The following is a 24854-nucleotide window of genomic DNA, read 5'->3' on the forward strand; positions in this document are numbered from 1 at the left end:
TTCACAATTTTCTGACATACGTAGCTCATATATATATATATCAGAATCAGAATGGTGTTTATTGCCAGGTGTAAGAGGTATACACTAGGAATTTGCTTTGGTTTTGTTGGTGCAAATAAGCAGTATAATAACAAAGAATAGATAAAAAACGTTAGAATAAAATAAGAATAAAACATTTTTAAATTCTACCAATATACAATATAAGCTATATACTGTATATATAGTCTCTGTGAGTCCCCCAACTTTATGGAAGGGCAACATAGTGAAAGTTAAGGTCATATGAGTTCATGACTAGATATGTTAATGTAGCTACTGTGTCTGGTTTTCGCCCCTAAACATGAAACAATAGCTGATTAATACTATTGTTTTTATCAATGTGAGTTGACAATCAAAGCTTCTTCCAGCAGGTTAATAACCTGGAGACACCTCCAGCTCTGGTATCGTTATGTAGCGTCGCAACATCGCCCTCTTCAGCTCCGGACATCTAATGACATGTCTGCTTTAGTCAGCGACAACCAAGCAGCCAGCCGGAGGAGTCAGACAGACAGTGGTTTCTCTGGGTCTGCCTGAGCCTGAGCCTGAGCCTGAGCCTGTGTGGTGCTACTAGCCAGCCAGCCAGCCAGCCAGCCAGCAACAACCAGCCAGCCGCCTGAATGTAGATCCGCATGGGCTGCTACTACTCCTCTTTCTCTCCAGATAACCCAGCAGGAATCACAAGATAAGGATCCCAGGATGGTCTTAGTGCATGTCGGATATCTGGTTCTTCCTGTATTCGGCTCAGTGAGAAACAGAGGTACGGTATTATGATTAATATATCGATCCACAACATGTGCCCTGTTTATCTTAATATGCACTGCAGCTGTCGGCTAGCTAGCTCGAGGTTAGCCCTTTAGGCTAGCTCGCGTTAGCTAGCTTTAAAATTAACCGTCAAATTAATCGTTAATTATCCGCAACGTGATACTACTTTAATGTATGTTCACTGCAGATTAATATAGACCACCGAATAATGTTGTTTTCCGGGCGAACATCAGTGTAATCTAATAAAAACACCGCCGCTAAAAGATAAGCTAACTGGCTCGTCGGCTCCGGCTATGTGCTGGAACGGAAACATCTCTCACAAAGGATTTCACTCTGCTGCTCGGGGCGGGCTGTCCACAATACCTGCTGTCTAAACACATCCCTGCAGAGACAATCCTGTTAATCTGAGACAGCTACATGTTACTATTTTTATTTCACGATGTATTGTCATTTCCCCCTCACAAGGCGCTATCGTGTGTTTGCACTGTAAAAAATACCGCAAACTAGACGGAGCCTGTCCAGCCAGTCAGCTTATCTGAGCCTGGATGATGTCATTTGAAGATCATCTGCTTCTCTGCTAGCGCTCGCCGTGTTTCTACCGTGATTTCACTCTTTATTATCCGTGTCAGTCGGCCAATGCACTAATCGATACATGGCCAGTTGCCCGTAGGAGCTTCCGATCCATTAAAGCATCAGTCGCCTTTACTATTATTAGTGTTATCATGATTTGCTAATTCAGCAGCTGTTTTGTTTGGAGCTGCCGAATTGCAAAAGAAAAAAGACCCCGAGTCTGCGATCACAGTTTAAACAATGGTAACGCTACAGTGTAACATTAATTTCATAACAGTGGCATCAATGATTTCATTGTGCTTTTATTTCTGTTCTTATTTCCCTGTTTCATAGTATGGAGGCTGGCTCTACATTCTGCATTTATCAGATCTTTGTCGTCCCCCCCATTGTGTAGCTAATGATCATCTGCTGCTGTGTGGTGTGGCGTGGCCTCTGCCTGTTCTCTGCATTTAGCTGTATTGTGAATCCCTTCTTCATTTCCTCTTTCCATCAGAAGACGACATTGGTATTAAAAAAGCACCCCCCCCCCCCTCCCCAAGATGTATTCAGCCATAGACTTTCCATGTTAAGCAAGACTAAAACAATAGCTAACACCTAGAAACAGAGCACCTTTTTTGTCTTTTTTCTGTCAAATTGCTGTAGCACTGAGTGAACATTTTAGCTCCTTTTTTAGATATCAGTTGAATGTCATTGTGTACCTCCCATCCAGTCTTTGATAGACAACATGCTGTAAATTCCTGTAAAGTGGATACATTTTGCATGATCTTAAATACCGCACTGCATTGTTGAACACCAGAATTTGGCTCATCTTCCTTCTCTTTCACACAAGGTGCAATGTACATGATTAAAGTGACCTCTAATTAAAACAAGAAAAACATGCAAATTGGAACCATATGCATGGCATTTTTCATTTTTAAAACTTCCAGCAAATGCTGTCATGTGATCACTTGAAATGATTGAAGGTACACTGCACCTGCACACAACAACCTGCCATAACTGTCTCCATTTTTGTGTAATCCTTTTGTTCCCTTTGCAAATTCTCAAGCTTCGAATCACACTGAATTGTCAGGGCTGTTTGCCCCTTACGGGCAACCTCTAAACATTTACGGAAGCAAAACATGCTCACTGGTGGTTCATCACTTCCCAATTTTCCCCACTAACATAAGGCCAAAATGCTATCCATTTCACAGGGATGCCTATTTTCCTGCACTGCTAAAGAGATCCTCTATTAGTAATAACGTCTTTTATTGTTTGGTTGTGGTCTCTCTTTACCTTTTGTTCTGGTAATAGTACTTTCAATGCATGGTCACATTTATGATTCATAATTTTTTGTTTTCTGTTTTTCTACATTGACTAGTGAAAATCCAATGTAATCTTTCTGTAGTAAAGATGTACCCTGCTGTACTGAAATCATGTGCTGTAGCCAACACGTCTGCTCATTGGATGCCGCTTTTGTTCTTTTTAACCCTATATGGAGCATGGTGGGCCTTGCCTTCAGTCTATGTTGTTTATTTTTGTTGCATGGATTTATACTATTATTACAAACAAACAAGAAAAAAAAACACAAATTCCACATATACTAATATTTTTCAATAAAGAATATAGTGTTTTTCCTAACCTTCAGTGTGCTTCTTGCTGATTTCCATTTATTGTCCTCCCTCTCCCTTGTCCCTACCTGCCCCCCTCCACCCCCCTCCCCACCTCCTCTCCCGCTGTGACAAAGATAGACAATTTCCACGCTTCCTCCATCACAGGGCCTGAATGAGTCTATCTGCTGTCATTCATGGTGATCGTTTTCACTGAGACGCTTGAAAACGCAGTGTGCTACTTTTACAGTCTAGCCTTGAGCCTTTGACCCACGGCAGCAAGGTCATCTGTTGTCTGCCCGGCAACACTGGCGACCTGTAAATATTGCTGGAAGGTCATACTGCCTATCTTTGCTGGGTGTGTTTTAAAATCATACTGCGTTTTTCAAGCGTACTCCTAGTAAATGCAATGTAGACTTTGCCTATTTCCTCATGATTTTTAAAAAATATAATTCACTGTTTACGCCAGATTTCGTCGTCTCTTTTGCACTGTCAAAGCAGATTTGTACTGGGATCTTACTGCACAATTATAACGTCCAAACTCTGTAAAATTCACTGCTTCGGTTTCTGCCAGATGGACATAACAGAGCACAGTGAATTCTGCTCCACTGTAAACCAATCATGGCTCCCTGAAGCCAGGATCTCCTCAAAACTTCTAAAAAGCTACATTTGTTATTGCAATTTCTCAGCCCTTACTTAATCAAAAAGGTCTTTTTAAGCACAAGCTCAGTATTAAAACCACACTGCACAAGTTAGACTGTATTTTTTCCAATGTTGAGCTTTCACAGCAGTCCGTTCATTGAAGTTGCCAAATAGCTGTGGTTAGAGAGGGTAAAAAAAGGCATTCAAGCTATTTCCTCTCAACTCCTGAATGTTCATATGAGAGAATAACAAGTAGAGCTACACTGTATGTGTAAGACACAAAGATACAGTAGGTCTCAGTGAAGCACACATGCATAATAATGTGAATTTATTGTGGTTTCTTTTTTAAGAAGGAAGGAATTGCTCTTTACGGTTATATAGATAGAGACTTGGCACCCAAACAGTTTATCTTCTAGACAGGCAGGTACTAATGGTTTTCAGTCAGAGTGCACTGACCCTCTTGTCGGCTGCAGGATTTACAAGAACCAAGCTGCGTTCAAGACCGTATAAACTGGTAGATTTCATCTGATCTGATCCAGTTCGCTTGTCTGTGAATCAGAAGACCAGGAGTCGATCCAGAGGTCGGAAATGCGATTAAAGAAACGAAAGCTCGCGTATTGTGTGCAGGACCAAAAACGGTTGTCATGTTCATGGTACTTGTGGTAACCATCATTTTCCCACCCCCACAGAAGTATTTTTCACCCTAGGTAAGAGGTAGGGCTTCATTAACATGCTATATCACACGCACACAGTGACACCACATTTCACCCACAATTAATTCCACATAATCTCTCCCCTCAGGTGCCTGACAACTTCTCCTTATCCTCCACAGGATCCCATTTCAACCGGCAGCAGCAGCAGCAGCAGCAGCACAGCCATGCTACCTCTTGCCGGCACTTCCAGTTAGGTCCTCAGGCCCCGCTGCCCATGGACTTCCCCATGCCCCACCCAGGGCAGCCACAGTCAGGCATTAACCCCCACCTGGCCCCTCCCGGCCACCAGCATGGCCCTCCGCTCCACCCGCCCCTCAACTCCCTGCCCGCTCCCCAGTTCCAGGACCTCCCTGCCCCTCCCTTCCTACCTCAGGCATTACACCAGCAATACCTCCTCCAGCAGCAGATCCTCGAGGCCCAGCACCGACACATCCTGCCACCCTCCAGGTATGCACACGACGGGGGTGTGCAGGGGAAATTTAAATCTAAAAGACAAAATGTTTCCAGTTAACCTCGTGGTTTTTGCAGTGACCTTTTCCTAAGATGTTTTAAAATACTTGATTATTTGACTTGGTAGACGCACCCCAGAGAGAGTTCCTCACCAGCCCCACAGACTGCGGCCCGGCTACGAGTTTGCTCCCCCTCTTCATGTCCCTCCTCAGCCTGTGGTGCAGCAGCCCCGCTACCTGGCTGAGGGCACAGACTGGTAAGCAGTATCTCTTATATACTGTATAAGTGTGTGTCATTACAGTATGCAGCACCACAGAGGCAAACAGTCAGCTATTTTATGGATGTTTGAAAAGTACATTGTCGTGATGTAAGTTTAGATTTCATACAAACAGTCTTATTAAATGATACAAAATAATGTAATACTCATTTTCACAACACTGATAATTCAATTTGGTGTTGAAAAAAAGCCCAAAGTGAATCAACTCACTAAAATTGGCAATAAACTCTGTATATATCTCACCAAATGTAACATTAATACATAAGGAGTTCTTTTACCCAGTATGCAGTGCTACAGAGGCAAACAATACCTTTCTTTTTGTTATAAAAAAAGTGGTTTTCATGATGTAGGTTTCAATTTTATACCAACAGAAATTATCCTGAATTATACACCACTCATTTCTGCACCAGTGATACTCAAAGTCGGACAAGACGTCCTTTTTTTGTCAGCTTTTCTTAGTTTGACTGCACCAGACAGCCGTCAAATCTGGGTCAAGAACAGATGAAAGGGGTTTCAGACCAAGTTTAAAAAGAGCCCAAAGCAAACCAACTCTTATTAGACACTAAAATTGGCAATAAACATTGTACATGTCTCGCTAAATGCAACATTAATGCTTAAGGAGAGGTAGAGCAACCCACAGCAGCTCTACAAGATTGAAGATCAAAAGCAAAGTTATGTTTTGTGCTTAATATTGAGATACGAGATCGTATTTGCCAAAATGTGGTTATTTTTTATTAATCTATGTTGCAAATCTCTTGTCGATGAAAATCGGAGTAACAAAATCATAAAAAAAACGAGGGCTGTCAATCGCATGATTGTCCATAATTAATTGCCATTAATTGCAAATTAATCACATGTTTTTCATCTGTTCAAAATGTACTTTAAAGGGAGATTTGTCAAGTATTTATTGCTCTTATCAACATGGGAGTGGACAAATATGCTGCTTTATGCAAATGTATGTATATATTTATTGTTGGAAATCAATTAACAACACAAAACAATGACCAATATTGTCCAGAAACCCTCACAGGTACTGCATTTAGCATAAAAAATATGCTCAAATCATAACATGGCAAACTGCAGCCCAACAGGCAACAACAGCTGTCAGTGTGTCAGTGTGCTGACTTGACTATGACTTGCCCAACACGGCATGTGATTATCATAAAGTGGGCATTTCTGTAAAGGGGAGACTTGTGGGTACCCATAGAACCCATTTACATATCTTGAGGTCAGAGGTCAAGGTACCCCTTTGAAAATGGCCATGCCGGTTTTTCCTCACCAAAAATGTAGCGCAAGTTTGGAGTGTTATTATGCCTCCTTTGAGACAAGCTCGAACATTGCGTTAAAGAAATTATGCGTAAACACATTATCGCGTTAACTTTTGACAGCCCTAAAAAACAACAACAACCTAGAGCACTAGTGATGAAGACAATATAATCATAATAAGACCAAGACTGGCCCAAACATAAGAGAAGAAGGGTTTAAACTGGACTCAAGTCCTGCAGCTCCAGTTCACACATAACTTAAGTCGCTGGTTTCCAATCTTTTTTTGTCTTTAGTACCCGCACAGCTCGGTCAGATAAACTCAAGTACCCACTTCAACGATAGACATTCATTTAAAGCATTTGTCCAGTACTTTTAGCTAACTGCTTAGACTTCTCTGTCCACTGGCTAACTCGTTTTTATGCACTCTGAACACACTGTTACATGGATTTATTTTATTTTATTCTAATCAGAATAAGTTCAGCTTACTCCACAGTCTTTTCAAGTAACTGCAGAGGTAGCCCCTGCGGTACAAGTACCCCTGGTTGGGAATCACTGGAGTAAATACAGCTATGTTAATCCACTGTTATCAAAAGGCTATTTGCCAGAAACGCAATGAAGTAATGACTTGGGTGCCATTGGCTGACTTGTTTTTTGTTTCTGTCCAGGGATCTAAGTGTAGATGCTGGGTTGCCCCCCCACCAGTATCACATCCATCCGCTGCCGCAGCACTATCAGCACTACTTGACCTCTCCTAGGATGCACCACTTCCCTAGAAACAATGCCTCAACACAAGTGGTGAGCCCCCCTCTACCTCAGCACAATCAATCATGTTTGTCTCGATGAACTCCCGCCGACTCCTCCTCTGGGTTTTCTGAGAATAATCTCGATACCCAGCAACCGGGGAGGAACTGTGTTCCAGTTTTTCCTGATTTCTGCTGCAGCGCTGATGCTAGCTTCTTTTATCTGTCATCTTCCAGGTTGTCCATGAGATCAGAAACTACCCATATCCCCAGCTGCACTTGCTGGCTCTGCAGAGCCTCAACCCCTCCCGCCACGCGTCTGCTGTTAGAGAGAGCTATGAGGTCCGTACCACTCTCTCCTCAGCAGACACACCAGTCTACACTCATTTATCATTGTTTCCTCCGTGACCAATGCTCTGGACAGGCTCGAGTGTGTAACTGATTTTCTTATTTCCAATTACTCCGGCTTCCAGATGCCTCAAACGGTCCAACTGCCTTTAATCTCGTGACGTTTGTTTTCATTTTAACAAGATGCAATTGTTTTCAGAGAGGCTCTTTCCTGTTCCTCAAAGCACCAATTTCATTTTAGCATTCTGCACTTGTATGTCTTTTGTATTTAAATATGTTATTATACACATGGGAATTTTGTTAATCTCAGCCTACAAATACAGAAATGCCTTTTGTCAGACTTTCAACCTTTACCTAAAAGAATTAAAAGACATGTCATTCCTTTCTAGGAGCTTCTGCAGCTGGAGGACAGGCTGGGCAGTGTAAACCGTGGAGCGGTCCAAACCACCATAGAGAGATTCACCTTCCCCCATAAGTACAAAAAGGTAAAAATATGGTCAGCTTTTAACTTGCTAGATGAACGATGGATCTTTTTGATGTGGTCTGGTTCAGACGTAGGCATTGAGCAAGAAATAAGTTGAGCTGGACGTGAAAGACGGGGATGGAAAAGGGCAGCGCTGGGGTCGACAGGATCAAAGAGTGAAGTGAGAGGGTCACGACTCTCACAGCAGTTCAAAGGTCAAACTAATTTCAGTTAGCAGATTAGTGAGACAGGTCTGCAGTGTGCACAATTCAAGGCGAGGGATGAGTCATCCAGCTGTCTGCAGATATGTGCGTGGAATGAATTTAAAAAACCCGTCTACACTGACTGTGACCCAAATACTCTGGGAAGAGTGTCGGATCATTTGGTACATTGTGAGTGAGACGAAGTAATTGAGTCTTTTCCATCTGATGTCTATTTTTTTTTTTCTTCTGGGGAGCATGATTAGGTGACTCTTTTCTTCTTCTTCTTCGTCTGGGCTGGCTGAGAGACACCCGTGGCATAAACATATCAGCTCCTAACACGCAGCTGCAAGACACACTTTAATAATTAAAGTCTGTTTGCCTTTTCTCTCTCTCTCTCTCTCTCTCTGCAGAGAATACCCCAGGACCTGAAGATGTGTCTGGAAGACGAGGAGCTGGACACCGACGAGAAGTGCACCATCTGTCTGTCAATGCTGGAGGATGCAGAGGATGTCAGGTACAACTATACGCTCATCTTTTGCTTTTTCAAAGGGGGGGAAAGGCTCATTATGCAGATGTGAACATAAAGCTGTGCATACAGTTCATCTCCTGGGGGGAGACATTTGTTTGTGTTGTGCTAAGTTAAATCCCGGAGACAGACATTATGGTATGTCTTAATTGTCCATAATATTTGTTTTTACATCCTACCTCTACAATGCAGTGGACTTAAGCACCGTGTAGTGACCAAAAAGCAGTTTTTAAACCCTAAATTGGTTCTGCCACGCCAGTTCAAAGCATCAGGTTTTAAAATCCTATCACAGGATTCCCTCCAGCACGTCATCTTGAAAATACCGCCTGAAGGCAACATTAGCATTTCACACAACCTTATGATGTGTGTCCAGTGTTGTGATCCGTCTAACCAGCAAAAGTTACTTTACTCTGTGAAAAACAGAAAAGAAGAGCAAAGTAGGGGAGAGGTTCAGGTTTTCTAGGTTCGGGGATGTGTGTGGTTGTATTTAAAAGAAGAAATGGAGCAGGGATATGGTGATAGAGTTTGGATTTGCTTGTTGATTTATATTGTTTATGCAAGTTGTTATGATGGGAACCCGAAAAATCTCTGTTCTTCCGAGCATTCATCATTCGTGATGTTTCAGGCTTTGTGTAGTTTGGACTCCTGAGGTTAAAGTTGAAGAAGACAACGGTGATAAGAGCATATGCCTTTGGTTCTTCACATTTGACATTAAAATGCTAAATATACACAATTGCACCTCAAACACAGAAATCCTTCTTCTAGCTATATTATAAAGCACAAATGTGGATTTTTTTTAGCAGCACTTGCAGTTTCCCCGCAGAAGAAATCAAACGTGAAGCGAAATCTGATCACAAGAAGTCAGTTGAAACGCATTCTGATGTCAAATATGAGCCACGGTCGGACAACTGGATCTATTCTAGACACAATCTGGATACTGAGCATGACAGGACCCATGAATCACATGCACATTAAAGATTTAAAGGACTTTAACTTGGTGTAACTAAGCAGAGCAGCAGCTGTTTCACACAGCTATTTACAACTCTCTTTTTTGGTTTGGTTTATTGACAACTAATGTATTTACAAAATACAACATATTAGACTTTTTCAGACGGAACAATGAAATCCTGGACTTATTTCCATCGTTGGTGTTTACACAGTCCATCATCCTTCATCAAGACAAGCATCCAATGTCTGACATTAACATTTTTTAGAAAATATAAACTTAAAAAACAAGGGAAATTGAATCATAAGAAGAAACAATTGACATTTTTCTTCAGGAAGCAGATCAAACAATTATTTTCAAGGAATCTGCAGATGACTTTCTTGGTTAATCGATTGATTTGTCTATGAAATTTCAGAAACTCTTGAAAAAATGGCCATTATGATTTCCCAGATTTGAAGATGACATAATGAAATTACTTGTGTTATCCGATCAACAGTCCAAACCCCAAAGATATTTAGTTTACTATCAATCTGTATATGACGAAGAAAAAACAGCAAATCCTCACATTGGAGAAGCTGAAACCAGAGATTTGTTTTGGCATTTTTGCTAGAAAGATTACTGAACGATTACTTGATTATCAAAATACTTACGAATTAATATTCTGTTGATCGACTAATTTGATTAGTAAAACAGAAAAGGTAAAAAGTATCAAACACACAAAAAAGATTCATTAAAGTCAATATATGTATGACATAGACCAAGATCCAAATGTCAATGAAATAAAAAGAACAAAATCTTAAGAGATCGTATCGTTATCTTAGAAATTGTTTGTAAACAAAAGACTTCTCCAAATTGCTGCTTTCCAGTGAAATTGATGTACCTCCAAATTCGATTTATGAAGTGAGGGGGCGCCCCGGTAGCTCACCTGGTAGGCTGAGTTCTTACCGCAGTGGCCAGGGGTTTGAATTCGACCCGTGGCCCTTTGCTGCATGTCATCCCCTCTCTCCCCCTTTCATAACTATGACTGTCACTATCAAATAAAGGCAAAAAACAAAAATCTATAAAAGAAAAAAAATGAATTGAGAAAATTAAGCTAAATAAACTGTTAAACAACCTATTGGATTATCTGTCACAAAGCTGTAAACAGGGCTGTTTATCTTTGCTCATGAGTGTTTATCATGAGCAAAGTGTTTATCTTTGCTCTTGAGTAAAGTTGACATTTAATGGATTACCTGGTTTTCAAAGGGCAGTGATTAACTGTTGCTGAACATTTTGTTGAAGTGAAGTCCGACATGTATGTTAAAATCCTGACCTTGTCTCTTCTTTGTCTGTAGGAGATTACCCTGCATGCACCTCTTCCACCAGGCGTGTGTGGACCAATGGCTGGCCACCAGCAGAAAGTGCCCCATCTGTAGAGTGGACATTGAGACCCAACTGACCCCCGACAGTTGATAGCTCCTGTCGTCTCCTGCAGCTTTGGATCTGGTCTTGTTGATTCTCCATTGCCTCCCTCCGGGGGGGGGGGGAAGCTCTGCCAAACACCCCTCTCTTCACCTCTGCATCACTCAACGAGCCTGCCTTCTGAGACAGCTGTGACAGAGGGATCAACAAAGCACATTCACCTACAACACAACGAGGGACGGGGGTTGATGCATATAGATAGGTGGCTGGACTGAAGGTTGGTTTGAATGGACTTGCTGGATGTAAAAGGTAGGAGCGGACACGTATGGACAGATGTGCTGAGGCTACACACACACACACAGATTCTGTCAGATTGTGCACCCTGTGTACATTTCTCCATACAGCCATCGAGAGAGGACACTCTGACCACCAACCTCCCCAGCTCAGTGTGGCGTATTAAGGCCATTTCTCTGCCACTACATCTAAACCCTTTCCCCCCCCCAGGCCTGTGAAAAAATCCTTTAAGCTGCACTCTGCCCAAGCCCTCAGCACATCTGTACAGAACATTATCAAATGATTAGCATGAGGTTGTTTGGTGTGAACTCTCGTAGCTGAACGCTTGTGGTGTAATGGAGTATAGTACTGAATAAGTATTTACAGAGTAACAGTGTTGTGTAGCAAGCAAAAGCCTTTTGTGAAAAATAAACCTACAGAGATGTTGGCTCAAATAAGAGAGAATATTCAGCGTGTTAATTAATCATAGACAATGAGGAAAGAGCTAGTTGTGTAAAAAGGCCAAAAATCCCTCTTTCTCGTCTAACATGGTTTTGGATTTACAGTTAGTAGATGCCATCAGAGTTGATGCAAAAACCCGCTAACTGCAGGCATGGCTTCCAGTGATCTGTGTAGTGTTGTAGTCGGGCCTCTTTTATCTAGAGCAGAGGCCTCAGATGTGCATGCTGTATGGCAGGCTTGGGCTGTGTCGTTAATATTGTGGAGCAGTAGAAACAGGGACTGTGTGTCTGTGCATGTGAACCGTATACTATGACTCTGATGATCCCACTCATTCATAGAGGAGGACAAGAATGCACCTAATACCCCTTCCCTACACCCCCTCTCCCTCCCCCCCACTCATCCCGAGTAGACCAAAGTTGCCCTTAGACACTGATCTCAGACCAATGTAGCATTTCTCTCCTGACGTTTAGGATTCAAAGCGCTGCTAAGTAGATCCGTGTCTAACTGCAACTCCTCTCTGTTGCCTCGCTCATGGCATGATCATATGACATGAGAGGCCGGCATGGGCTTGAGGATGCAGTGCCTGAGGTCTTGCCATCAGAGTGAATCAAAATCTGACATTTGTATTACCTATTACCAGAACCTTATTGCCTATCAAACAAGCACATGTGATTTCTATATACAGTGAATCGCCTCTGTTGTGTATCGGCCTCCTTTTCATTTCAATCTAAGTTGCTCCCACTGTTATGATAAAAAAGACTGTGTCTGGTGTTACAGGGAAAATACAAACTAGTTTGCCTGTGATATGTGCTAGAATGTGTATGATTGTCCCCACCCCCCCCTCTCCCATGGTAGTAGTGTATGGTATTGCTAGAACAACTGTGATACGTTCAGTGATAGAAGCCGTTTTCTCTATATCATGCATGAACCATGTCGGCGTAGTTCACTTGAAGGAGGGTGAAAGGGAGAAAAAGCCATCCATTTGAAAAATACCAAACAATCGTTCTTAACATTAATTTTATTTTCAAATGTCTCTTTTTCTGCCATTTTTCTTTTTCTTCTTACTTGTATTTTTTTTTTTTTTTTTTTGCTCACATGCCAATTTGGACATGGTACTAATATGCCGAGTCCTTGTCCATTTTAACCATAGTGAAGAAAAAGCTGCAATGCTGCAAAAACATATTTATTGTTGTTATAATGTAGCTTGTGTTTTGTAAATGCACTATAATATGGAGTTGCCTGATTTTTTGGTTTGGTGGTGTGGGTTCTTCTTGTCCTAGATTTTGTGTTTCTATTCAGTTCTGAGTATTTTCATGCTTCCTTGTGTATTATTGGAGGGTAACTTGACTGTTTGTGTTGCGTTTGTTTTTTTCTTTTCGTATGAAAACCTCCATCCAAAAAACTACAGATGGATGAAAATGGAGGTTTTGCTAGTTCACATAGAATGCTGTGATTAAAGATGCCTTAAGTATTTAACAATCATTATTTATTACTAACTGTAGCTAGCTAGCTATCGTGGTGGAATATTTAATGTCTCTATCTCATAACTTTGCAATTTAATCAATATATTTATTTAAAATAACACAAAATATAAAAAAAAGAATACCTCATTATGCATTGGTCGGTGGGGATGCTTTTGCATGCCGTCTGTGTTTTCTTTTTCAAAGGAGAAAAAAAGAAACCTGTTGAAAAATTGACTTGGGGGTGTTTTCCCAACACATTTTCTAGCCAGCATGGTGCTGTTGATCTGGATTACATTCCATTCATGCCACCTCTTGATTTTACTATTAAATCTGTTCATTTCTTAAACATCACCCCTGCTTTGATCTGAAGCAGACGACGGGGTACAGCCCCTTTTTGTCTTAGTACGGCTCCACAATTAGCTTGCTTTTGTTATATTATACGGCTTCGTTTCCCATAATCAGTCATAATTGATTTAATTTTTAATATTAGTTTTATTTTGACCATGTTCATGATACTCCCATCATATCTGGATCTCAATTTAGTGCTTATTATTTAAGGACCCACATAATGAGCTGTATTATTTGTCCTTATGTATCGCTGGCAATTGCTTTGTGTGGGATTTTGGGAAGTATCTAACATGCTAACTTGAGCCATTGGTCTTATTGAGCAAATTTCTGGTGTACTGTGGTTATACAATATAGATAGCGTGTTTTACACCTGGGTATAATAAGCTAACTACGTTTTCGGTGTGCATTTCTTATTAATACTCTACTAATCCTGCAAATTATTATAACATTTATTGGATTGGAATGAAGCTGGCTGGTCTTATTATTATTATTATTTCATTTCGTGCTCTCACTGGCCTTACCCCACGTCCTCCACAGTGTACCCCATTACTCCAGAGCGAACTGGACAGTAGCCATAGTATTAACTCAAGCTGATGAACCGGAATGAACAGTAGAACTTAAAGCACAAGCTTTTTAATGCATGTCCTTCTCAGGTTTTCCTATGTGTATGTGGGAGTAGCTCTGTAGATGTGTTTAATATGATGCTGTACCTTCTTGAATATTTCAGATGTTTCTTTGCTGCTGAAAAAATGTTGATTATTAACCTGCCAGTGAAAAAGGGAAGTGGCCATCTTTGTACAACACACTGCTGTTTTGCTGTAACCGCGCAATGTTTTATGATCTTGAGTATTTTATAGAAAAGTAGAAGTATGTATCAATAATATGAAAGCAATAGCTAAATCATAATGAAGAATAACATGATCAGTGAATATTGTGGAAAATCTTTAGATTCACTCTGGGTGGATTTTGTACTGTATTTATTACTAATGATGATGCAAAAAGTTGCATAGCTTAACCCAAACTGTTCTGTCTCTTTTTTATTTATTGTCTTGTATATGATCTTTTTGTATGTGTTTTTCAAATAAACTGCCTAAAATGCTGAGAACTCATCTAATTTCTGGTGTTATTTGACATCTGTTATAGTCATTTTCTTTAAAAAATACTCAACAGTCAACTGTTTGTATTACATATATTGGCCAATATTTGCTTATCGCAGATATATCTGTATCAGTGTACATGTCGGCTCTTATTGCAGCACAGAAATGCCAATTATATGCATGAGATCATTTAGAAACCGTATCCTTGTCCTGCTCAGTACATATTTCGGTCACACTTCTTTAAAAACTAATTTAAGGGATCCTTATCAAAAATGTTTATATTTAAAATATAGTTTTGCCAATATATCATGATTGTATAGCCTCAAACATCCTTTATCTGTGGGCTATAATTTGAATTTATGAACATTAATGTGCTTACCATATACCCAAAGAAAGCCATTTACATCTACATTTGATTATTAAATCAATCCTTAATTAGCCCGGTTGCACAAAAAGGCGTATGAATTGAATAATGTTTAAGGCAAAAGCGTGCAATAGCGCTTTTGCTGCCGTACTTTCTTTTGGCGTGTCATTTGTGCGCAATGTACAAACACAGGACTTTCAACCAGGAGACTGGTGTTCGAGACCGGTATTTTGTTTTGTAAGTTACGGTAGTGACTAGTTTTTTAGTGACGTGTATTCCGTACTTATGTTACATTGTTTCTGTACGTATTTTATTTAGTTTACATGTTTATTTCAAGCAAAACCATGAAGTTTTTTCCTAAACCCAGCTATTTTTTGTTGCCTAAACCTAACTGCGGATGTTACTGTAGTTTTGTTGCGTGGCGTACAAATGACACGTGAAAAGCAGCATACAAATGATACGTACAATTGGAACGCGAAAAGCAGCGTACAAATGACGCGTGAAAAGCAGCGTACAAATGACACATACAAATGGCACGTACAAATGGCACGAGAAAAGCAGCGTACAAATGGCACATACAAATGACAAGGGAAAAGCAGCGAACAAATGACACGCGAAAAGCCTAAAATGCGTCCTCATGACTCGCAAATGTCCTTGTAATATTGTGTCAAAATAAGACTTCCCTTGAGATCGGGTTGCTTTAATAGGCTGACCAATTTTAACCCTAAACAATTTGTAAATTTGCAAAGCAACAAAATGCAATTCTTATTAATAATTAATACTTATTCTTTGTCACAATTTCATATTAAGACAATGTGTGAATTGTGGCATTTGCGTCAAAACGGTTGTAAAGACTTCAGGAGGAATACTGGTCTCATTTACTACTAGTTTTCTAGATTCCCAAATCCATACTCCACACTAATTTAAACTAATTCCTGGCTTTCTTTACCATCTTTAGGTGTTAAGGACAGTGTAACATGATGTGTGTACTGCTGTGAAAACGCTTCACCCTGACACAAATTATGACTAAATGTTTATTGTGTTGGATTATCTGCTTTGGGTAATATTCAAATTGTACAAGAGTAGATGGTGGTTAATGGCTTTTTCTGAAGTTAGAAGAGGGGCAACCAAAACAGTTGGCACAAACTTAAAAAAAGAACAATGGTGTTTCCTTTAAAAGTTGACATAAAGGTACATTCAGGTCTGGTAATAGTCTTTTTCGTCACAAAGCTCGTCTAACATGTAGTAGAAAAACAAAAAGTCTCTAAATGAATGCTCACCTACTCTTTGTTTCATGCATCCTCCTCCTAATATTTGGGGTAGAGCACTCGCTGAATCTGCCCGTCGGCCTTAAGAGTGTCCAGCCACTTTCCACACTGAAAGATGGTTGTCACTGAGTTGGCTGTGTTGGTCACCTCCACACACTCTAAATACCACCCGCAGCTGGAGTTGCTGCTGTCGTGCTCCACTTTGACCCTCAGCAGCTCCCCGAGATCCAGCATTTCTAGAACAAAGCGGTCCGTTCGTCCTCGCTCAAAAAGGTTGCGGAACTTCTGCCGCAGATGACGCTTGCCCGAGTCACCGTTGACGCCGTAGATGCTGATGAAAACGTTGGCGTCCGTGCCAGCTCCTTTCACGTCCCCGGTGATGACTATGATTTCATACTTGACGGGGACCAGCTTGCGGACTTTGCTCGCGAAGCTCTCGATGGTCTTGAAGCACTCAAATGTCAGGAATTGGTCCTTTTTGGCTGCCAGGGGGATTTGTGCATCACAGCGGAAGAAATACCTGAACAGAAGGGATAGTGCGAAGTCACATCAACGTGACCTTTTATAGAACATAATGCAGGATGTATGAGATTCAACTCACTTGTTTCCCAGCTCCCTTTCTGTCACCTCTACCTCCATAACATGCCAGAAGGCTTCCTTCTTCACCTTCTTTCCATCTTTTGAAATGTGGCCGATGCAGATGCCGGCAATCTCCCCCACGTGCTTCGACGAGAACTCAAACGTGTCAGTGGCACCGCTGTGAAAGGGCAAACAAAAGTCACAACTACTAGCAGAGTTTGTGCAGGGTTTGATTCAGAACAGCGAACGGTTAAATTCAGTGGTCTGCCAGAGAGTTCTTCTTTTGTGCGTCTCATGGGATTAGCTCTCCCGAGAGCTGAGACTTGGAGAACAGAAAGTGAAGCTACAAGATAAAAGAGGGTAGAGAAACAAAACATGTGAAAGAGAGGAGATTATGTAAGGCCACATAATAGGGTTTTACCGTGAGCCGAGGCACCTAGACTCCCCTTTGAAGACCTACCACAAGAACTTCTTTTTCTTATTCTCCAGAACAAACTCCTTGGAACGAGCTTTCCTTCCTTCCAACGCAATCCAGGCGTTTTCCGTGGTGGAGGCGTCGTCTGTGTTCGCAGTTGTTGTGGCAATTTCATATTCTGTGGCAATGTAGAGAGAGAGATTGTCACACTGTGAGCATTTCAAATCTGGCAAATGGCTGTAATTAGCTGCATATCGTTCATCTCCAACAATTAGAGAGCTTGTAATTATGCCCACAGACTTCCGTTTTTACTAACTGGTTTTGTCACTGAGGTCTATAGAGTCGTTGTTGGCACAGGCCAGCTCCCTCATTATCTGCCCGTCATCTTCATTTTTAGCCAACCAGCGGTCACAGGGGAACCTAAAGGTCTGGTCCATGGCCTCATCTTTCACGTCAATGTACTCCAGGTGCCAGCCAGGAGCAGGGCCTGTTAACAGCAAGAGCAACAACATCCTTTCAATATGGAAATGATTTCTAAAAGCAATGATGTGTGAGGAGCTCCTGAAGGAATAGTTTGACATTCTTGTAGGATAAGCTTGTTCACTTTCCTGGCGAGAGTTAGATAAAAATATCAATATCCCTCCCCTGGTATTGAACGCATCATCTAAGTCTTGGCAAGAAAGCAAACCAGCGTATTTCCTAAAAACGTCAACATTTTCTTTTAATATGAGAAAACAGTATGCAAAAAGAGTAGATTTTGGCATTTCATCCAAATGTCTGGTAGTAGGAGTTCTAATATTCTGGAATCATAATTAATTAATAACCTTCTCTAAAGCTGCAGTCGGCCACTTTGAGCGAATATGATAAAAAGTTATTTTTATAAAATTATCACTATATCCTGACAGCAGTGTATGAGACAGATAATCTGTGATAATCTTTTGCCTCCTCCTCGTGCTCCTAATGGCATTTGCAAGTTCCGACAACACCTGAATCTAAACAACCAATCAGAGCCAAGCTGGAGCCGGCCAGTCTCTGGACAGCTGGCGAACTCCGATCAAACTGTCAAACTACGCAGCACGGATCAAATATAAATTATGATTCTGTTACTGTAACGCATATTCCTCTCCTCGAATGTTTTCAGAAACATCTTGTAGTGTACTGTTTAGCTGTACAATAAGAAAGTTGGTGACCCGGCCGCCATGTTATGAAAAGATGAGACAAAACCAGCCACCGGCCAGGTCACAAACTTTCTCATTCAACAGCTAAACAGTACACTGCAAGATGTTTCTGAAAACATTTGAGGCGAGAAATAGACATTACAGTAACAGAATATTGAGTGATATTTGATCTGCCTAGTTTGACCATAGGATCGGAGTTCGCGAGTGATTGACAGCTGCCCCGAGACTCATTGGCACTGACTGGTTGTTTTCCTCAGATCTGTGTTATCTTGCAAATGCCATTATGAGCACAGATTACCTGTCTCATGCACTACTTTCAGGATACAGTGACAGTTTTATAAAAATACTTTTTTTTGTTGCCAACTTGATCTTTAAAATACAGGTTAAGAAAGTCGTAAATACAGTCAAATTTGATTACATTTTCTCAGATTCAACAGAAACTATTTGACAACAGCAGCAGCAAAATGATTTATGAATGCAATGATTTTCCCTGATGTAACTCATTATGGTCTCAGACATGTAAAACCATCCTTAAACATTTTAAGATTGTAATCAAACAAGCCTTGAAAGTCTAAAACAAAAACAAACAAAAAAATCACTGTGACAAATCACAATCATATTAACTCTGTTGTTTTAGAGAACAAAGATCCTTCTAATAGTTGTCTGTTCCAACACCCAGCGCTCCTTTCCTCCTCACCTTTGTTATCGTGCCACACTCGGACCTTTGACAGTTCGCCCAGACTGAGCATGTCGGGGAATCTGAACACATCTTTCATTTTACGTTCAAACTTGTTCCTGTTGGTGCTCTCCTTCAGAGGCAGCGTCCCGGTGTCCCCGTACTCCCCAAACACCATCATAAACACATTGGCATCAGTGCCGGCACCTAAAATATCACAGGCATTTACTGATGAAAACACATCTTTATACATGTTTATGCCTAATAATGTTGCATGGATGCTACTACGACATGGATATATTATGGTACGTAATCAGTAGTAAAATACATGTGCAACTTAAACACCCTGTGGCCTTACATACTGTAATACCATACAGTATATAAATACTGTGCCTCATTTAGTTGTTTTAAAGTATTTTTGTAAAATGTAAAATGCTCATTAAAAAAGCAACTAATGTGCCCCACCTCCGACATCACTGGTCTGGATTTGGATGAAGTAGGTAGTTTTCTCCACCATCTCCTCCTCATCCACCACAGCTGCCAGCTCGCACACCTTCGTCCTCTTTGGCCCTTTCGTCTTTGACAGCCAGTTCTCATAGGTAAACAGATACGTCTCCTCTGTGTTCAGGTCCCGCATCAGGATCTAAAAGCATTTACTGTTGTTACATGTTTTCTTGGTGAATATCACTGTTAAGTTGCAGGAGCAGATATGACAGAAACAGACCAATATTAGTTGTCTTCAGGACTGAAGGATTTCAGGAAAATATGTATTTGCTTTTTTTTCCCGACCAATGGTCTACTGGGATTTGAATTCTATTTCTTAAATTTAAGTATTTATCTATTTTCTACATTAATAGGACCAGATAAAATAATACAGCTGCTTTTTGCCAGGGCTGAACAATGAATCGTTTTCCTTTTATGTCAAAATTGTGATTTAAAAAGGTGCAATTTTAATGCTAACTTATACTACTGACACCATGTGCGGATTTAGTATTACACTCTTATAACACTGTCGGAGTCCCAATGGACAGCAAAAAAATTGATCAAAATCAATGCAGCAGAACCAGAGATATTGTCTTTTTTTTATTCCACGCAACATTCTTCCTTGTCAAAACCTGGTGCCCACATTACCCACAATGCACTGTTGACATTTCAGTCAGACATTCAGGTGTATTTTGCTACTAGTGGCTAATGTAGCCTAGAGCGGCTATCCTCAAGCAGAGATGTGGAACGGGCTACAGAGATCTGGTCCACTGACTTCTTTCTAACTCCACACCAAAAGATTTTTATTCATCTTCAAGCTTGTAGTCTGAAGATCAAACTACAGTTGACTCAAAAGACATCACTTGAGGCAATTTCTCAGACTTTGGAGACAGTTCCTTCTGTAGCCACAAAAGGCTTTATATAATTTTTTTCACATATGCAGTAGTACTCCTCAAGACCTATAAAAAGACTTCGGTGTTACAAAAATCTATGCTCCTATAGATAGTAGCCCTAGTAGTAGTCTTTACGTTACCCTGTCAAGAAACCAGTCAGGGCGACTTCCAGAGCCATCGATCCGAACTCTGATCTTCTTCAGAGGAGCAATGTCATCTATCTCCAAACTGAACGTGTCTTCTTGGTCTCTTTCAAACCTAAATCAAAACAATATACAGTATATATAATTTAGCATTTTAAAACATTCGGACGTAAGATGGTTATCTTAAATTGTTTTGGAAATACGCTTATATGCTTTTTTTTTTGCCGAGAGTTAGATGAGAAGATCGATACCACTATGTCTGTACACTATCTAGCTACAGCTACTGTAGCAGCCAGGTGGCTGAGCTTAACACAAAGACTGGAAACAGCTACCAACACCTCTAAAGCTCATGGTATCATCAGCTTTAGATCATCTGTACAAACGTCTCTTTTAAGCCTGCGATAATTGATTTACACATCCAGCAGTTATGAAGCAACATTATCATTCATTTAGAGTCATGTTTCTGTATGCATCCGTATGTAAGTCCAATATTCTCTCTCTTTTAGCTCTGGTTTTTTGCTCTCTACCAACTCCTGAGGGAAATATCTGTCTCTTTAGCTGCTAAATGCTCCACTATGTTCACAAGCTTTTTTCTAACTGCTGTTTGGTGATGAGCAGGAAGTGTGCAGTGGATTTTCATAGTTTTTTTGTTGTTGCTGAAAACAGCAACCCAAGGCTGCGACCAAAAACGACACTATGAGAGCGGTGAAAGTAAACCAAAACAGTAAAGTTGTGGGCCTGACAGCTAAACAATGAACTGAAACTGTTATTAAATAAATGATCTATGATAGCTGCTTTATGTTTCGACAAGAAAGTGAATATGTGTATTTCCCAAAACAAGGACTACTCCTTTAATGAAAAGTGATCAGTGCAATCAGGGGGTAATTGGAGGACTGACCTGTCCTCATTTTTGGGCAGCTGCATTTCCTCTGTGCTCCCGTTAGCTCCGTACACCGTAAGGAAAATGCTGGTATCTGTCCCTGCATACTGAGTGTCACCTGTGACAACTGTTGCCGAATAAATAACCTACAATACACAGTGATGGATAATACAGATGAGGAAGAGACTCTGTTTTTATACAACGTATTAACTGAACATTTTCCAAGGTTTCATATTTTAGGTGCTGTGACTCACTTTGCGGTTGATGTTGATCGTGCTGGAGTCCAGCACATTGAACAGTCTGGCAGTCAGACCATCTCCCCTGTCTTTAGCCAGCCAGCACTTACATGGAAAGATGTACTTGATACCTTTGGTTGGCACGGCAACCGACAGCTCATCCACCAACCAGCAGCTCTCTGGTGTGACACCGTTATGGCCAAGCTGAGGAGGAGACGGTGGGAGGAAAGAGGAGGGGGAGGAGAGGGAGAAAGAGGGGGGAAGGTAGAACTGGGAATTGATATATCGTTTGATTTTGTTTGATGTAGGTACCAGAAGGCACAGCCAGAATTAATTATTGCTGAGCTAGAATGGCTTTATTTAAATTTTTAACGTCGGTGCATTTGAGGAGGCAGCAGAGAGTAGACAGTTTCACAGATTTAGCAACAGAGACAGTCCTAGATTCTCACTTCCACCCGCTTGATCTCCCCTACGTCAGTTCCATAACTGACAAAGTGCTCCATGGTGCCAACTGTGAAGAATGTCTTTCCCTCCGGCAGGTCCAGCCACAGTCGGTCCGTCTCCATGTCGTTGGGGCCGATGATGATGACATAGACCCTGGCTGTAGTGCTGGCATCACGGTCCATCCCAGTGGACAAGGTGAAGTGATAGGGGATGACTGGTGGAAGAACAGGAATAGTTAAAGTTAAATTAATAGTTTGACATTTCGGGAAATAATCTAATTAAGTTAATTTTAGTTAGTTTTCAGAGCGTGTTTGCTAATTTAGTTTAAAGGTTTAGTTTTAGTTTTTATATATTTAGTTTTAGTTTGTTTTTGTTAGGGCCAGCTATAATGTCTCAGAAGTATGTAGCTACATTTATATACAAAATAAATGGCTGGAGAACTGTGTAGGAATGGCCATAATGTTTAATCTTCACGCTTATCTTTACTTAAGTGCAGCAATTGCGGCATAGCACCATCTCCTGGAATGTCAAGTCCGTTCAGTTTCTGTGGTTCAAGAAAGTTGGAGTTGACCGAAATTTGGTAGTGATATATTATAGCTAAAAAACTAAAAATTAACTTAATTTCCGTTCATTTTTATTTAATTTGTATTTGTTAAATACCCAGGCGATATCATTTCAGTTTTTCTTAAAAGGATTTAGTTTTTATTTAGTTTCAGTTTAATAAAAGTATTTTTCACTGCTTATTTTCATTTTAGTCTCAATTTTAGTTTACTATAATAACCCTGGACTGGACACAAGGGGAACCAGCTAGCCTGGCTCTGTCTCCCCCAACCAGCACCTCTAAAACTCACTAATCAACACGTTGTATCTCGTTTTTTTTAATCCATCTAACGCAGAAGTCTTGTCGTCATAGCGAGATACTCCAGAGAGTTACTACTTGCGGCCAAGAAATAGTCCTAGATATATCAAGATTATATCCTGAAAAAAACACAAATTGTTGTTTTTACATTTGTTTTTTCCCCCTTCAAAGTAAACAAAAAAGACATAACGTGTTAATTAGAGAGCTTTTAAATGTAGGTGGTTTTGTTTTCCTGAGCTGAACTAGCTGTTTCCCCCTGTTTCCAGTCTTTATGCTAAGCTAAACTAACCACATATAGTGTCATATTTAGTTTACAAACATGAGAGTGGTATCGATCTTCACATATAACCCTCGGCAAGAAAACAAATGAGCATATTTCCCAAACTGTTGAACTATTTGTTACTTTCAAGTTATACACAAAGCTTTGAACTGATAAATCTTAGCTAACATTTTGAATTATTTCTAAAAGTTTTTACTTGCATGCAGGGTTTAGGAGTATTCTTCCTGATAGTATTGCTTCCTTCTCTCAAGTTAATGATCTGAGACATTTTTCGAAAGCACATTGTTCTCATCCTACTCCAACATGATCTTGAGAAACACAGAGAATAGTCTTGTGGCCTTACTTGGACCCTCTTCCACCACTGCCACCTTTTTCTTCTTTTTCTTCTTGTTGGCGTTTCTGTCCAGCCCCAGTTTAGCTTGAAGCATCTTCTTGGAATTTGGATCAATGTTTCTTTCACCTTCATACCCCTAAACCAGACACATAACAGACAAATTACCTACTCATTTCCTTCTCATAACCTATTTTACTGCAGCAGCAGCTAATAGGAAATAAAATACAGAGAACAGAGTAATAAACCATAACCTAAGTGTAACAAACCTTGACGAAGAACGTCCTCTCTATGCGTTTGTCCTCTTTCTTCGTCGACAGCCAGCGCTCACACAGGAACATGTACACCTCCTCTGTGTCCAAATCCAACACCTCCACCTGGTCCAGGTTCCAATCAGCACCTATCATGGAGTTGTCGTGACGAATGCGAATCTTAAACACCTGGCCCAAGTCCACAGCCTCAATACTGAATTTGTCCACCTGAAAGGCAAAGAGAATATGACACATTTGATACCTTTAGACACCAGCAGTGATGTTGACACGCCTCACACCTTTCCTCACACACCTCTCCTCTCTCGAACTTGTTCTTGTTGTTCTCAGATTTGGCGAGTTTGCGCTCTCCTGTGTCTCCCAGGTCTCCGTGGATGGTGAGAAAAACGTTGGCATCAGTTCCTGCTCCGTACATATCACCTGTCCGCACAGACACGGAGTACATGTGAGCTGTGAGGGAAGAAAAACAGAAGTATCAATTAAGTTGATGAACACAATGGTCGCTCACAGATTTGTAATTATGGAAAATTAAGATGATTTGGACATTTCTGGTGTGTACTTAAGTTTTCATGCTTATTGAATGACATGACTATTGAATTGAGCTTCCAATTAAACAGTATGTCAGTGTTCATGCAGTATATTAATTAGGCTAAACAATTAACTGATATTCACTATAAAGCTCCACAACACCAAGGGGAGCTACAGATTAATTGAAATTATGGCCTACTGAAGGAGGCGCAATATGTGTGTCAAAATACCATATGAAATTAAATATTGTGGTGCTGCAGAGATGATCTGTCCTACACATCATATTCTACAGACTTAAGAAAACATCTTTGTTTGGTACAGATCTCCGCAACAATCACACCATAATCATTTTAATATTTTTTTCAATGAAAGTGAGAATAATAATCGCAATTAGATATTTTTTCCAAAATCGTTCAGCCCTACTGCAGATTCAGGTGATATTTCTCTGTAGGTTCA

At 40.6% G+C, this 24854-nt stretch overlaps 2 protein-coding genes across 6 annotated transcripts in view; one reads left to right on the plus strand and one right to left on the minus strand.

Annotated features, from left to right (window-relative positions):
* Positions 1 to 449: 449 nt before the first annotated feature.
* On the plus strand, positions 450 to 14589 carry rnf165b (ring finger protein 165b). 4 transcript variants are annotated; one of them, XM_037776839.1, is made up of 9 exons: positions 456 to 793; positions 1702 to 4310; positions 4429 to 4756; positions 4887 to 5015; positions 6968 to 7097; positions 7280 to 7384; positions 7780 to 7875; positions 8467 to 8570; positions 10863 to 14589. In XM_037776839.1, the coding sequence occupies exons 3-9, from the start codon at positions 4524 to 4526 to the stop codon at positions 10978 to 10980; spliced, it is 915 nt and encodes a 304-aa protein (XP_037632767.1). In that variant the 5' UTR covers positions 456 to 793; positions 1702 to 4310; positions 4429 to 4523; the 3' UTR covers positions 10981 to 14589. The 4 variants fall into 4 exon arrangements, with proteins under 4 accessions (XP_037632766.1, XP_037632764.1, XP_037632767.1 ...); XM_037776840.1 differs by having other exon boundaries at positions 1702 to 4303; XM_037776838.1 differs by lacking the exon at positions 1702 to 4310 and having other exon boundaries at positions 450 to 793; positions 7792 to 7875.
* Positions 14590 to 15312: 723 nt separating this feature from the next.
* loxhd1b (lipoxygenase homology domains 1b) overlaps positions 15313 to 24854 on the minus strand; it is a 32237-nt gene continuing 22695 nt past the window's right edge. For both annotated transcript variants that reach the window (XM_037776794.1, XM_037776795.1), the window contains 13 exons: positions 24166 to 24320; positions 23871 to 24080; positions 23614 to 23740; positions 22137 to 22345; positions 21706 to 21891; positions 21470 to 21597; positions 20569 to 20686; positions 19518 to 19695; positions 19074 to 19259; positions 17515 to 17685; positions 17244 to 17376; positions 16806 to 16961; positions 15313 to 16724 (listed from right to left, as the gene is read on the minus strand). In XM_037776794.1, coding sequence (XP_037632722.1) covers positions 16244 to 16724; positions 16806 to 16961; positions 17244 to 17376; positions 17515 to 17685; positions 19074 to 19259; positions 19518 to 19695; positions 20569 to 20686; positions 21470 to 21597; positions 21706 to 21891; positions 22137 to 22345; positions 23614 to 23740; positions 23871 to 24080; positions 24166 to 24320 — 2438 coding nt within the window. In that variant the 3' untranslated portion in view covers positions 15313 to 16243. The remainder of the gene's footprint in view (positions 16725 to 16805; positions 16962 to 17243; positions 17377 to 17514; positions 17686 to 19073; positions 19260 to 19517; positions 19696 to 20568; positions 20687 to 21469; positions 21598 to 21705; positions 21892 to 22136; positions 22346 to 23613; positions 23741 to 23870; positions 24081 to 24165; positions 24321 to 24854) is intronic.

Source organism: Sebastes umbrosus, chromosome 8 (assembly GCF_015220745.1).
Source record: "Sebastes umbrosus isolate fSebUmb1 chromosome 8, fSebUmb1.pri, whole genome shotgun sequence".
Classification (NCBI taxonomy): Eukaryota; Metazoa; Chordata; class Actinopteri; order Perciformes; family Sebastidae; genus Sebastes; species Sebastes umbrosus.

Bases quoted from the DNA above. Each gene is read 5' to 3' on its own strand.
- rnf165b (XM_037776836.1), top strand. From the start codon at position 733: ATGGTCTTAGTGCATGTCGGATATCTGGTTCTTCCTGTATTCGGCTCA. The intron at 5,016-6,967 runs GTAAGCAGTATC...GTTTCTGTCCAG, and splicing joins CTGGCTGAGGGCACAGACTG to GGATCTAAGTGTAGATGCTG. The intron at 8,571-10,862 runs GTACAACTATAC...CTTTGTCTGTAG, and splicing joins GAGGATGCAGAGGATGTCAG to GAGATTACCCTGCATGCACC.